The 13,601-nt window shown below is 37.5% G+C and overlaps 1 protein-coding gene across 3 annotated transcripts; it reads left to right on the plus strand.

Moving 5' to 3' along the window:
- On the plus strand, positions 1 to 8,602 carry LOC121298923 (PCNA-associated factor-like). Of its 3 annotated transcripts, XM_041226245.1 has the most exons (6): positions 1 to 491; positions 1,192 to 1,346; positions 1,861 to 2,068; positions 7,299 to 7,382; positions 7,617 to 7,794; positions 8,399 to 8,602. In XM_041226245.1, the coding sequence occupies exons 2-6, from the start codon at positions 1,317 to 1,319 to the stop codon at positions 8,445 to 8,447; spliced, it is 549 nt and encodes a 182-aa protein (XP_041082179.1). In that variant the 5' UTR covers positions 1 to 491; positions 1,192 to 1,316; the 3' UTR covers positions 8,448 to 8,602. The 3 variants fall into 3 exon arrangements, with proteins under 3 accessions (XP_041082179.1, XP_041082180.1, XP_041082181.1); XM_041226246.1 differs by lacking the exons at positions 1 to 491; positions 1,192 to 1,346 and having other exon boundaries at positions 1,706 to 2,068; XM_041226247.1 differs by lacking the exons at positions 1 to 491; positions 1,192 to 1,346; positions 1,861 to 2,068 and adding an exon at positions 5,188 to 5,331.
- The last annotated feature ends 4,999 nt before the right edge of the window (positions 8,603 to 13,601 follow it).

Below are 13,601 nucleotides of genomic sequence, written 5' to 3' on the forward strand. Positions count from 1 at the left end.
ACAGATGCTTGGATTTATGATGAATGCTGTTTTCCACAGTCTAAGAAAAGCAGCAATCAACCCAATCTAAACCATTGTTTAACTGCAATCTGGCAGCACTGTAGTTACTATAGTTTCCACTGTTCGCATGTTTTTTTTTTTCAGATTCTTGGTACTGAAATGTTACTGTAATGTATGTGTGTTGAACGATGCCCTCTCATTTACGGAGGTGTCTGCAGACTCTTCTGTTTCAGGAACTAGAGTCTGGAGTTTTGTTGCAGGAGCGGCAGGTTCTCTTTGAGTGTGTGCAGCGGGCCAGGAAGAGACAGGCAGCGGCTCAGAGGGATTGTGAAGCTGCCAGGACTTCCCTCAAATCAGTGGCGTCCGGACTGCCTGGGGGTTGATTTGACTCATCTGTACCCTGATAAATCAGAGTGTTTTCTACACTGGAGAATCCCCCTGGATTGCATCAGCCACCTATCTGGTTATCCCGGGGTTACCACTAAAAATAGGTAAATATTTAAATGTAACAGTAAATGTTGCTTATCCCACATTTATCAAATAAACCACCTAAATCAAATAAACACTGATGAAGTCTATTCACAATGTCACAAATTAGCCAAAATGTTCATAGATGTACCTCAGTTTATGATTAAGTGTTTCAAGTTATGGGTGAAAATGATCCTAGATTTTCAGGTTTTAAGGCACTCATGAAAGCTGCAGACTGCTTTGAGGAGCTCCGACTTGCAACTAGCAAAGGATCGGGAGACCAGAGAGTTCAGCAATAGCGATGTCTCATCCAATAAGTATCATATTGAGATACTTGATGATAAACTCCCCTTCTAACCACCTTCTTCAGAAGAGACCACAAGGAGGCCTCCTGTTGACTGTATGTATCAGTATTTCAGAAGGGCAATATTTAGAGGGTTGGTTAGGGGTAGAGATAGGGTTAGGATTAGGGTTCTTGGGTAGTGCAGTAATGTATCACACTTGTCCTACTCATTTGAAAGCCTGGGTTTGAATCTAGCATAGTGACGTGAATGTTGGGATCTCAACTTAGCCCCATTGACTTCATAAAACCACCTGACCGTCTCTTCACAAAGTAGACAATGGTCTTCTGTTAGGGATTCATTTCCGAATGTGGACAGCTATCATTTCTGGGATTGTCCCTAAATTCTTACTAACAGTCTAAGCTTTCCTTATGTTCCACAGCCCTGCACTGAAGGAAGCCGTACTCTAGCTCGCTCACCCTTGAAATTGGAGCTGGAGAGCCCCAGTGACCCACGCCGCCCTGGCGGAATCATCTTGTTTACCCTTCTGGACTTGGAACACAACAAATGAGCGCTCAGACACGCCTCCTCTGTCAGGTACAATACCCAAACCCAAAGCTTGCCTTAATGATCAAGACTGTTCCTTGCCATAGGGGCAATGTAACTGCATTCAGCCTAAGCAGGGCATTCTCAGAGGAACTTGAAGCAAGTGTAAAACCTGAAAGGAAACTACAGTTAGGTGTATTAACATCTAACAGAGAGCCAAGGTAACCTAATAAGAGACCGACACTCAAACATTTTCCAAGCCCCCCTGTAATGTGGGATGATAAGCCTGGCTGGCTGGCTGTGTTCTTTTTCTTGCACACAGAGTGCCTGCAGGGAGATGAGGGTGTACTCTGAGCTGACCCCCAAAAAAGACCCTGTTTTAATGGGGGAGGGGGAGGGTTGTTTTGTTTTGGATTTACTTGTATTTGTTTGCTGTCATTTTTCTGATAGATTTCAGCTGCAAATACACTATTCACCGGAAGCAGTTCCGTAAACATATGGGTGCCGAATAAAAATGGCTATTATTGACAGGAAATGGTACAAAAAACTGTAGTTTTATCATTAGATAATGAAGAGTTTATCACGCACCCGAGCAGCCAACACCGGGGCAAATCAAAACCCGGTTTCCACAGTCCCAGTGTTGGGAGTGGGAGGCCTCAGAATGTGGAGTGAAAGCGATGCAGAACCAGGAAACAAGAAAGGGACGTCCTACCCGCTGTGCCCAGGCTACTGGAGATGGATGTCAGTAAATTTCTCATCAGCCATCATGTATGGTGAGTATTATTGTATAGGACAATGATTTTGTATATTGAAGTAAGACGGGCAAGGAAGACGTATGTTTTGAAAGGGGGTGGCAGGACGTGACTGGGTTTTCCTGCTTCTGTACAGTTTTGTCTCTCAGATTTTACACTGGAAAGGACTACGAGCCATTTTAAAGAAAGGGTTAAAATAAGGCAAATTTTCTGAGAGGAATAAAACAATTTGGACAAATCTAGAAAGGAAACGGCTTAGTTACAATAAAGCAGTTCCATGTTTATGAGTAGATTCTTGCTGGTTTTATACCGTTGAAATGACTTCTAATCCTCTCGGAGTATGTCTTTACACCTACTTTAAAAGAGGTCCCCATGACGACAGTTTTGCACAAGCACATCTGCTGCACTTTTCTAGTCCTGGAAATGACTGGCCTACATTAAAACTGCAATTCTGTTTCCTAAAATCCAGTTTTGGAAACCATTCTTGTTTTCAATTCTAGTTTTAACTCAGATATTAGAACCCTAAAGTACTGTCAGCTTCTTTGGTTGTGTACTTTTTGCTTCTTTGCCTTGATGACGGTTTTGTATTTGAAATAAAATGTGTATATTTAAAAAATAAGAAATGTAGCAATGGCAGAATATTTGCTGTAGACACTATTTTAAAATCCTAATCTTTTTTTACAAGAAAATATTAAACAAGTTACATAGATTAAATGTTTTCAAAGCTTTCTTTTGTTATGAGAAATTGTAATAACTTTAATGTACAAGTTTTAAAAAAAGGTTTCTGATTAGACAATTTACATTTAAAAGAATCAAATTTATCATGTAAAATTCGTTAGTTTCAATAATATTATAACTGGTGAAACCAAACTGTACATCACCAATATGTATTTTAAAGTTTTTTTTTCCCTTTTTTTTAATATTATTGTTGACAAAAGCAACCAGATTCTTGAAAAAAAAATCTGGAGTGTGTATAATTCCAAAACAATTTCAGTGGAGTCATTACAAAATGAGTAAATAAGACCAATGTCATGTTTAAGTTTTTTTTCAAATTGTTCTTAACAGGATAGCATGTATGTACAATTGTAGGACAACATTTTTCTCCTGCTAATACCCTCAATAACCCCATCCCAATAAGCCACAGATAAGGAATGGATACTAGATCATTTTGAAAAAGAGATTGTATACATTTATTATTATTTTTAGTATTTTTCAATAAACAATATTTTCCAATAGAAGTTTCGGAAGGGTCTAGGGAAGATGAAGGACAAGATAAAGCTTTCAGATCATCCTTCAGTAACGTGATTACTCCTCTGGGAATCGCGACGAAAATAATTGCAAATTACTTAGTTGTAATTGGTAGATTCAAAGTGGATAAGAATTCTGTATAGTTAAGAAGATTGCCATTGAAGTAAAATAATTGAGTAACTAATATGATGCCATTGTTAAACCAATTGGGGGAAAATATGATCTGTTTTTGTAACAGATATCTGTATTATTCCAAATGAAATATTTGTGTGGGGAATTTAAATCATAATCTATGAAACAAATAATTTTAACAATGATGTCATTGTCCAAATACCGAGAAGACAAGAGTGCTTGCATACATAAAGTTTTGTGTGATATCAATTATAAAATTACATTTAGCAATAACATTATCGTAAGCTGGTTGACAAGACGGAGAGTTTAGTTGTGTAAACACATGCTCGAGCTTTTTTCTACTGACTAGTCGATTTGATTGGCTGTTTGGCTGTGTTCTGATTTATACTTATGAATATGTATTTAACTTCTGCGAATGTGATTGGCCAGCTGTGAGGCTCCTTGAAAACCACAGCCCTATGAACTCTACACAATCCTCAACTCAACCACTAGTGTCAATCACGCACTGTCTGAAATAAACAGACCCAAATGCAAAAAGGGGTGAAATGCAATTTTATTTGCAGCAAGGCAACGTGTAAAAGGGCCTAAACAAATAATTATTAGTATGATTTGAACCGAGGCACATGCCTCGGCTGCCTCATAACTGGCTATGGCCTTGTATATTCTGTGTGTGATTATTTTAAGTGTGAGGTAACAGTTTCGTAACTTATTAACTGCGAGAGAGGTTTGTGATAAGGTTCGTGTACACATTTAAATAAATATTTATTTCAAAACACAAATTACAATTGCACAAATTATTATATTATTGTGTAAAAATGTCAGAGATACATGTAGTTGGTATGTATTTAAACCTCAGAACTTTAGTTGTCCTTGTTTTTACTTACCGACACAGCCAGGCACTAATACTTGCTAACTAGGACTGTGTCAATACATTTTGGTCCTTATTCTCAAATCTATAACTGCCTGTTTTTAATGAATAAAATCGAGTTTTGATTTTCATGAAACTGTTTAAATGTTGTTGCCTTTTTAAACAATAGGCAAGAACAGTTTCATGAATCACAACTTAATGTTATTCATATAAACTGGCTTTGAAAAAAACAGAATTTCAATAACTCATTACAACAAAGTTTTATTTTATTGTATTTTTTTTTTTTTTTATCTTCTGTTTTCTTTATTTTGCTTTGCTTTCCGGCTGGTGTAACATACCATTAAACCTCCATAAATACAATGAGTTCATCACTAACTTTGTTCAGTGTATAATAACGAATCACTTAAATTTGGGCGCAGTGAACCAGGTAACTTTCACGAAGCAGAACACCTGTCCCCTGATAAGCTAGCAGGCTTCGGAGAGCATAAAGCATCATCCGCCACCAGCAAAGGAATGCCTTGCACAATTTCAGTACAACTTAGGGGAAAAAAACTGATTTCAGCAAAAAAAAAAAAAAAAAAAAAAGCACCCTAAAAAAATTCTGACCATTTCTTCTCTCCACTGGTTGCCCTGAGCAGAAACGCAAAACTGGAGGGAGAACAAACCTCTGATATGGCAACACTGTTCTGGGGATGAGTTAGCGGCCTCCCTACTGAAAACCCTACTGGTAGTAACATCTGTAAATAGTACAGGTTTTGAATTGTAACTTTATAAGTTATTTTATGACACATGGTATGTTTATAAACTAAAAATACAGTAGCGCTCACACCCCAAGGGACAGACCCCGGAATGGAGTGACGTGTTAGTGACGCGGTGTGGAAGTCTCTTCGAGATTTAAACCCCGGCGGGAGAACGCAATTTACTCAGATTAGGGAAGAGAGGAAGGTCTGCGTTCAAAGAGTGGTACAAACACAGAAAAAACGTATAAAAATGGTGAGGACTAAGGCTGACAGCGCTCCTGCAACTTACAGAAAAGGTGAGACTGTTTTTAAAGGACATCATACAGTGATATTATGTATGTTTATATACATTTTGTATCAGAAGAGGTTTGTTGAATACGAATGTAACTTTAATGCGAACCAGGCCTGTTACGAGATGAGTATGTTTTGACATTTATTTTGCAGTAACGTATATACTCTTAATTTGCACTTCAAAAAAAAAAAAATTAAATTGATCGGGTTCGCCTTTTATTTATTTATTTATTTATTTATTTATTTATTTAGTGACACAAGGTACCCATGTATCTACATGCGTATATCTCTGTTAATTGTATAGCCAGTTTGTTATCAATTTTGTTAAATTGTGTACGTATTGGCAAAAAAATACTTAAATACTTTTTTTTCATAACTTTTGTGTGGTCGGGGGGGGGGGGGGGGGGGGTCTGAGTTTAGATCCCGCCAATTCTTTTAAAAAAATCTAACGTATATAAAATGTACAGCAAAAACAAATTATAGTATGATCATTTAATTTTGATCGCTGTTAGCACGTCTTGTAACTTTTATTAAACGATTTGTGAAATAAAATCGACATCCTCCGAAAAATGTCACTTAGCGCGGTTAACCATTTGTTGTCCGCAAAACAGGCGCCACATTCAGAGCTGTCTGGTTTGGCGCCAGAAGACACTACATCAGAGTTAAATGCTGCAGGGTTGACCGTATTCATAATCAATCATGTTTCGCTAATAAAAAAAAAAAAAAAAAAAAAAATAATGCATGTAAATTGCTTAGTGTTGAAGTCATTCTTCATGTTCATACTGATCTGTTCTAGCTTATGCTTCAAAACCAGATGCAGGGATGGAAATACATGTAAGACTCCTATTGCATAGCAGTTTGATCCATTCCTGATTTTACTATGAGTTTAAGACACCTGAACATGTTAACTATACACTGGCTAATCGAGATAATTTTAAATCCTGGAATGGATCAAACTGCTATGCAATGGGAGTCTTGCAGGTAGTTACAGCCCTGCATTAGTTTGGAAGCATAGGTGTAAACAGATCAGAATGACTTCAACACAAAGCAGTTGCATGCATTTTAATTTTTTTATCCTATTGAAACATGTTTGTTTTATGGATTGGTTCAATCCTAATTAACTAATAGGAGTCTTACAATTTTAGCAAACCCTGTTCGAGATATACAGCTGTTCAGTGCCAAAATTACATTGCAATGATTGCACTATGTAACACAATTTTTGTTCCTGGGTAGTAAGTGTTATTTCCTAATTGCTTATGCCTCAAAAGTATAGAAAATGGCTATTATTCCCCACAAACTTTGCTTTTGTGACAGGAACAGTGATATTTCAAAATACCACTATTTCCAATGGGAAAATGGGCAAATGTGTCTTTTCGTTCGCATAAAGTCAGAAAAACACAACATATGAATCCAAATTAACATGTATTTATACTAAAGTAATACAACAATGACTACAAAAGATTTAGAAGTGAGTAGATTTTTGAGATTTAAGATTATACTGTATTTACAGTATAATCGTAAATTATACTGTATTTACAGTATAATCGTAAAATGCTTACTACCCAGGAACAAAAAAATAATTTGTTACACGGTGTTGTCAGCTACATAGTATTCTGAAATGCATTCTATATATAGCCTAACTGTGTAACTCTGTAAATCTTGTAACTTGTCAATAATAGCAATAAAGATTGTCTTGTCTGGTTGAAAATTGCGCCTTGACAAGTTGAATGGCCTCCGTTGTGAGGCGCTCCATCTTTCTTTAGACTAATCATGAAATCAGTCTTATACTTGGCATTTTGAGCAATTACAGTAATGGTATTTAGATTTGTTTACATGCTTTTATAATTAACATTTTTCCTTCCCTTCTATTTATTTTTCAGTCCCCAGGGCAGTGACTGATTCGTGTGTGTGTGTGTGTGTGTGTGTGTGTGTGTGTTGCTTCTAAATAATCATTTTGACTTAATTTTTTCAGCTGTTGCTGCAACAGCACCCAGAAAGTCCCTTGGGGCCTCCAGCTCTGCAAACACACCTGCCAGCTCATCTGCAGGCACACCTTGTAAGTGGACCAGTTCTTTATATTCATTTATTCAGTTTAATTGTGTAAAATTCAGTTTTGCATCGATATTGCAGCCCTTAGATGTTTGCTTGCAGTGGTGGTTGAGCCATATAAACTGTGTGTGGATCTGGATTAAATATGTATAGTATTCAGTACATGTAGATGGGTGAAACAGTAACTTCACAGGCAGGAATGATGAACTGTTTGACTGGTAACGCATGCCCTTGTTTTCAGCCAAAAATAAATATGCAGGTGGCAACTCTGTGTGCCCCCGGCCAACCCCGACTTGGCAGAAGGGGATTGGTGATTTCTTTGGCGGTCCCAGCAGCCGTCCAGAGAAGGAAAAGGAGAACCTGTTCCCCTCGGACGATGAGGAGGCGGGGGGCAGCGGGGTGCGGAAGGCACCCAGGAAGTAAGTGAACCATGTGGTGTCTATAGAAACAGGTTTATAAATTGGGTACTGTCAGATATCTACATTATCAAAGGGAATTCATAGTATGTCTTGTAAATTCTCAGGCACAGTTAATGATTTCTGTTAACCTGAAAGACAATGTAATATTTTTGAGAGTTCCCATTTTGAACAGAAGAAGTCTTTTTTAAATGTGTTTTCTGTCAATAGCAAAACAAAGTGCCTGTATCTGGGACAACCATGGGAAATAAATTGTATTCCCTGGTACTGCAAAGTGCTCTAAAACAATCCAGCTGTGGCTAATCCCACCAGGGCAGAGGTCGGTCAAATCAACCCCTCTGTTTGATAGACGTTCTAGGTTCTTTGTCATGTCCCTCTGTGTTCCTGGCAATGGGACTCCCACACCACTTCCTGTATGGGAACCATAGAATTTGGTCAGTGGTCGGGCAGAGGTCTTAATAGCTGTAACACAAAGCTAGCTTGTAGTGCTGTGGCTGGACAGTGTTGGGAAAGTTTAATAGCCCAATAAGGGACTTGAGAAAATGAAGTATTATCAGATGATGCAAGTCTGGGGTGATGGTTTAAAATGGGTTAATTCTCTCCCCAGAGCCCGACCTTTGCCTGATGAAGAGGATGGTGCAGAAACTGAGGATTGAGCTTTGATTCCTCCAGAAAACTTTCTTTTAAATAAAGCCATGCTGGATACTTGAAAGGGCTATGATTTTACTGTGTACATCCATGTATATATATTTGTCGTGTAGTATGTTTGTCTGTACAGAACATGAATAAAAGTTATAAATTCACACTTGAATACGAATGTTAGTGTTTGTTTTGTTTCAACACTAAAACCCCTGCTGTAGCCCAAGTGGGATGTGCTTAATTACACTGTGGTTTGTGAAACAGTCCACACCCATCCATGCACTCCCAGACAGCTCTACTGACACACCCACCACAGCTTTGAAACCAGGGCTGTGAAACTCTGTTCCTGGAGGGCCACAGCGTTCCACCTGAGCTCTCAATTACTTCACTGGTTTAATTTGATTAGTTGGACAAATTGAACACCTCCAGGCCTCAATGTTTTCTAGGTAGTGTACCTTGAATCAAGTGTGTTTTAAATCAAATATAAAAGACCTTGAGAAAATATTAAATCCCTTGGACTGGAGTTTGACACCCTGATCTAAACCACGCTGGGCCTCTCCTAACGTTGTGAGCCGATTCTCTTTCCTAATTAAACTTGGAAAAAGCTGTTAATTACAAAACCATGTCGCTTGTTTTAACCTTCATAGATTGACTGAGCCTGATTATAGCTCTTCACTTTTATTTCAAACAGATGTGACAATTACAATAATTGCTCATTGCTGATTTTAATCGTGTTTCATTCTTGCAGTTGCCTACTTTATTGTTATGCTTTTGTTATTTTCACTCGTTTAATAGAGTTGGCCTGACGGATTCTTTTGTACACTGATAGCAAGTCCATTTAAAATCTTGATTTGGAGCAAGGAAAAAAAAATCTTAAACCCAGTCTTTTAGTAGTAGTTCTCTTTAAACAGCTTAATGATCACTAATTAACATTTAAAGGGAGGTAGAGATTTTGAAGAAAAAAAATCAAACAGTCCAAGCCTTAGATATAATATAAAATGCATTCTTGTATAGTTTGGCAAGTGGGAAGCAAAGCAAAGGTGCTCAAAGTGTGAAATGATGTATATTTTTTATAGCAAATGAGACACTGCAATACAGTAATTTACTATAAATAATAACATTGTATTTTAACTTACAAATGTTACAGTATGTTTTATGCACTGCATGACTTCTGTACAACGGATAAGATTTACTGGAATTCTGAGAAATCAATGATCAGCTTCTTGTTTTATAAGCAACTTAACAGACACCTAGCCTTCATGATATCTGAAGTACTTTGGTTGTAGTATAAATATATATTTTAGTCCCATGCTGGTTTCTTGGTAAGGGAATCCACAAAGGTCAAAGTGCTTCCTATTTCAATTACTGAGTTAAATAGTGCCACAAGAGGGAGCTAAAAGAACAGCAGACAAAGGCAGCATGTTTTGGTCTCTAGTTGCGGTTTACATCCTAGTCTGTCTTGTTTGTGCAGTATTTTATGTAAAAACAAGTGTTGTGTAGTAGGTTTGCCTGTACCAGAGAAAGAAAACACAAAGCAAAACTGTTATCAGGTGCAATATGTGAATCTAGAGTGACTTCGATAGATTCCCTATGGCTCTTAGCAAGGCTTATCCATACCATGGTACCTAACACTACTGTGGTAATTATTAAAACCATTTATTCTTAATCCTTGCTATTTTATGTAAGATACCTAAAAAAATAAAAAAAATAAATTTAAAAAGTATTTGTAGAGAAAACCGAGCCTGCACGATTGCTTTCAGATTCAAATTAACTTTTAATTTTTTATAACACTATTATACAACTGCACATGTTGCTACACTAACTGCTGCTTTTTTAATGGGCTTTCTGCATAGCACACCATGCCACCAAGAGTCTGTCTGTAAAATCGAACTTCAGATTCTCAAGGTTTTAGGGTAATCATATTTACATATACGCGTGGTTGTATACCACAGCAGATTGAACATTTGATTTCAATTCTACTTTTTGCATAGTTCCTTGTATCCACGTTGTATTTGCAGATTATTTCAATGTGATTTTTACGAAGTGCACAGTGCCTCCCAGTGGATGATAGGGAACATTTCTGCAATCTGAACACCATTGATATTTACTGTACACCCTATCTGTGCCAATTAAGGACACTCTTGATTTAGATGTGCTTTAAGTCAGTCAGGTTCTTCAAGTACAAGAATTCAAACATACCGCAGATTGTGAGGGGATCCACACGCAAAGTGTGACGTTTTAAGATACCATCACTGGATTACAGGAAGGAATTGCAGGGTAAACTGAAGAAATATGAGATGAGATTAACATGGAGGTGTTCAAAGTGGATTGGGGGGGGGGGATTCTTAATGGGGAGAGAGATCTTGAGAGATTTTTAAGCATTGTGCTACTACATCTTTAAAGAAGGTTGCACAGTCCTGTAAGGAAGATTGGACGTTAAAAAGAGATCCAGCACCATATAGAAATATGGCTTTAGGATTATAACCAAATACAATATTGGACAGGATTTTAAAAAGCAACTTGCATGCATGTGTTTAGATTCACTTTGTATGTTATTTTCTGTTGCAGTCATCGCATCCAGGTGACTTTTTAAAACTCATGTGGCCTCAATAAATCTCATCATAGTGTACCCATTAATCTGTCCCCCTAGAAAACTGCGCCTAGTGGATGAAACACATCAGTAAGACGTATCTTGTAAAATAAATGTGGCATTTCTTACATCTGTTGCAGGGGGACAGGTTAATGGCTACACTTTGGTGTACCAGCTGCACTTAGAGAGTGTTTGAAAGCGCTACTGAGGCCACAGGTGTGCTTTAAACTGAATTTCAAAAAGTCACCACAATGTAATGAAACGGAAATGATATACAAAGAGATTCTCAACTAGAAGAATACTTTAGTTAAGAGAGCTAATATTACAGACCCGCAAGCCCGAAAGAATATAGATGCCATTCCAAAGGTGTATGTCCCTGTGACAATGCTTCACTCTGCTATTCTTTATGTCATAATGGCATCCCTCTTTGTGGATGTCAGTCATGGTGGTAGTCCTAGTATCTTCCTGCCATTATGTAATCAGTAGTGCTGGGACAAACATTTGAATATTCCAACATTGCTTGAAAGGACAGTATTGAAAAGAGGAAACCCGTGCATGAATGACGTCTGAAATAAATAACAATTGTTTTTGTACAAGAGTCACTCTCCTTTGTTTAGAAGGACCTATGGTGACAATATCACAGGGTTATTTTACTCCTGAGAGATTTCTTTTACTGTAATATGGTACTGCAGTCCAGACTGCTGCTAATTTGAACCTTGGCAATCCAAACTGACGTATAATCTGAGCCCTCATAGTGAAACTCATTACAAAAACAGCTAATTTCCACAAAGACTTTAACTAATACTACAGCCAGTGACCTATGAGAATATTAACATTCAGTAGTCTATGTGTCTTTCCACCAAATATGTATAGCTTTTAAAATTTAAATATTACTTGTGAGTGTATCAAAAACCTGAAACATACAAGGTATTTTTTTTATATAAATTGCAGTATTTATACATTTCAGTTAGTCCACTCTTTCCCATTTTTTTATTTAGGCTGAAGAGATTTAATTCTCTTAAATTATCCTCATAGCTCATGCCATTTAGTGTGACAATTATTTGTAGTAGCTCCGATACAGTATTCTAGGCGGGCATCTAACTACAGCATTAGTCTTAGCATAACTTCCCTAGACTTTTATTCCATAATTGTAGCAGTGTACCCTAACATTCCACTTTCCCCACAATGGCTACTACAGCCCTAAGATTCTTTTCAAAGTCTTTGCTCCCGAATTCCATCCCATCTTATGTACTTATCTTTGCTCAATATGTAATAATGCCCAGTTTCAAAGAACCCTTGTATGGGCTAGGAAATGTGCTGTGCTTGACTAACTGGACTTGTACTCTATTGTTTGAGTCTGTAACTTGGTCAACAATTTCAATGGTCTTTTTCCAGCCAGACCTCCCGTATGCATGCACTCACCCTTCCACACCCTCTGGAAATCTGGTAGTACACAATAGCATTTTATTCTGAGCAGCTTGTATCCAGTCATCAAAAACACTCAATTTCAGGCCATTTTTAACTCATTTTAACAGCTGTGGTGTTCCGGACAAAATGTAACTTGTTTTAACACATAACCTTTGTTCTAAATGAATTTCATTGACAACTTAGGGATGAAAAAACACATGTGTGCACTTTTGCAGAGCTGTTTCTGCGAACCACAAATCAGTCCAGTTGGTTTAGCTGTGGGGTCACAAGCTTCTGCCACCCTTTACACCTGCTGGACTCTATGTCACTGTCTCCCATTACTTGTTTATGATGATTCTTAATTTCTCAAATACTTTTACAAGTCTATTTTAGGGTGCTTTGACTATGAGTCTGGGAGCTGCTCTTCAGTTTTAGTTGCCTGTCAGGCATACAGTATCTAAAGGCTAATCTGCATTATATTAGCACAGTCTAGAGCACTGCAGTATTTTGCCAGTAAAATAAAAGGAAACTTGAGCCAAAGTAGCAGTTCACTAGATGGCGCTAGTGCTGGCTTTTACTTAAAAGCACTTTGTCTGTTCTGGCCTAAGTTACATGTATCTATAGCAGGCAACTAAAATAACCCTGGTCCAACAAATAAGTAGTAACACTTTACAGTTGTGGTTAGGTTTGTGTGTTTGTGGAACACCTGGTCTGTGGAAAGTTCATTAAAAGTGGATGAGGGTTTGTTTTATGTGTGTCAGGGTTTCCCGTTAGGTTAGGGTGTCTACTGCTGGTAATATACTGTGCTTCCAGCTCCACTCACTCACCTGTGTTAATCACAGTAATACGATCCTGGTTTCCTTTCTGTGATTAAAGCTGTGGCTACTGTTGAAACTAGAAAGAGGAATAGCAAAGCTGTACAGTAGGATCAAATAGCATGGCATTTTATATTTGGAAATGGATATGACAAGCAATAAACTAGATTTTTTTTTACAGTACCAGGGAATATATCTGGATATATCTGCATCAACATAACCATGGCTGTTACCAGATTTCTAGAGTGAAAAACCAGGACATTGTTTTCTTCAATTTAACCCTGAAGCAATAAAATAAGTATATCACTTTATTTTATTTCTGTATAATAAATGACTGTGCTGTCAACTTTCTTTTTTAC

Source organism: Polyodon spathula, chromosome 24 (assembly GCF_017654505.1).
Source record: "Polyodon spathula isolate WHYD16114869_AA chromosome 24, ASM1765450v1, whole genome shotgun sequence".
Taxonomy (NCBI): domain Eukaryota; kingdom Metazoa; phylum Chordata; class Actinopteri; order Acipenseriformes; family Polyodontidae; genus Polyodon; species Polyodon spathula.

What these genes read in the sequence shown, in the direction of transcription:
- LOC121298923 (XM_041226245.1), top strand. Translation starts at nt 1,317, where the DNA reads ATGAGCGCTCAGACACGCCTCCTCTGTCAG. An exon ending in CTCATCAGCCATCATGTATG is followed by an intron (nt 2,069 to 7,298) that starts GTGAGTATTATT and finishes TAATTTTTTCAG; the next exon opens with CTGTTGCTGCAACAGCACCC. An exon ending in CTCATCTGCAGGCACACCTT is followed by an intron (nt 7,383 to 7,616) that starts GTAAGTGGACCA and finishes CCTTGTTTTCAG; the next exon opens with CCAAAAATAAATATGCAGGT.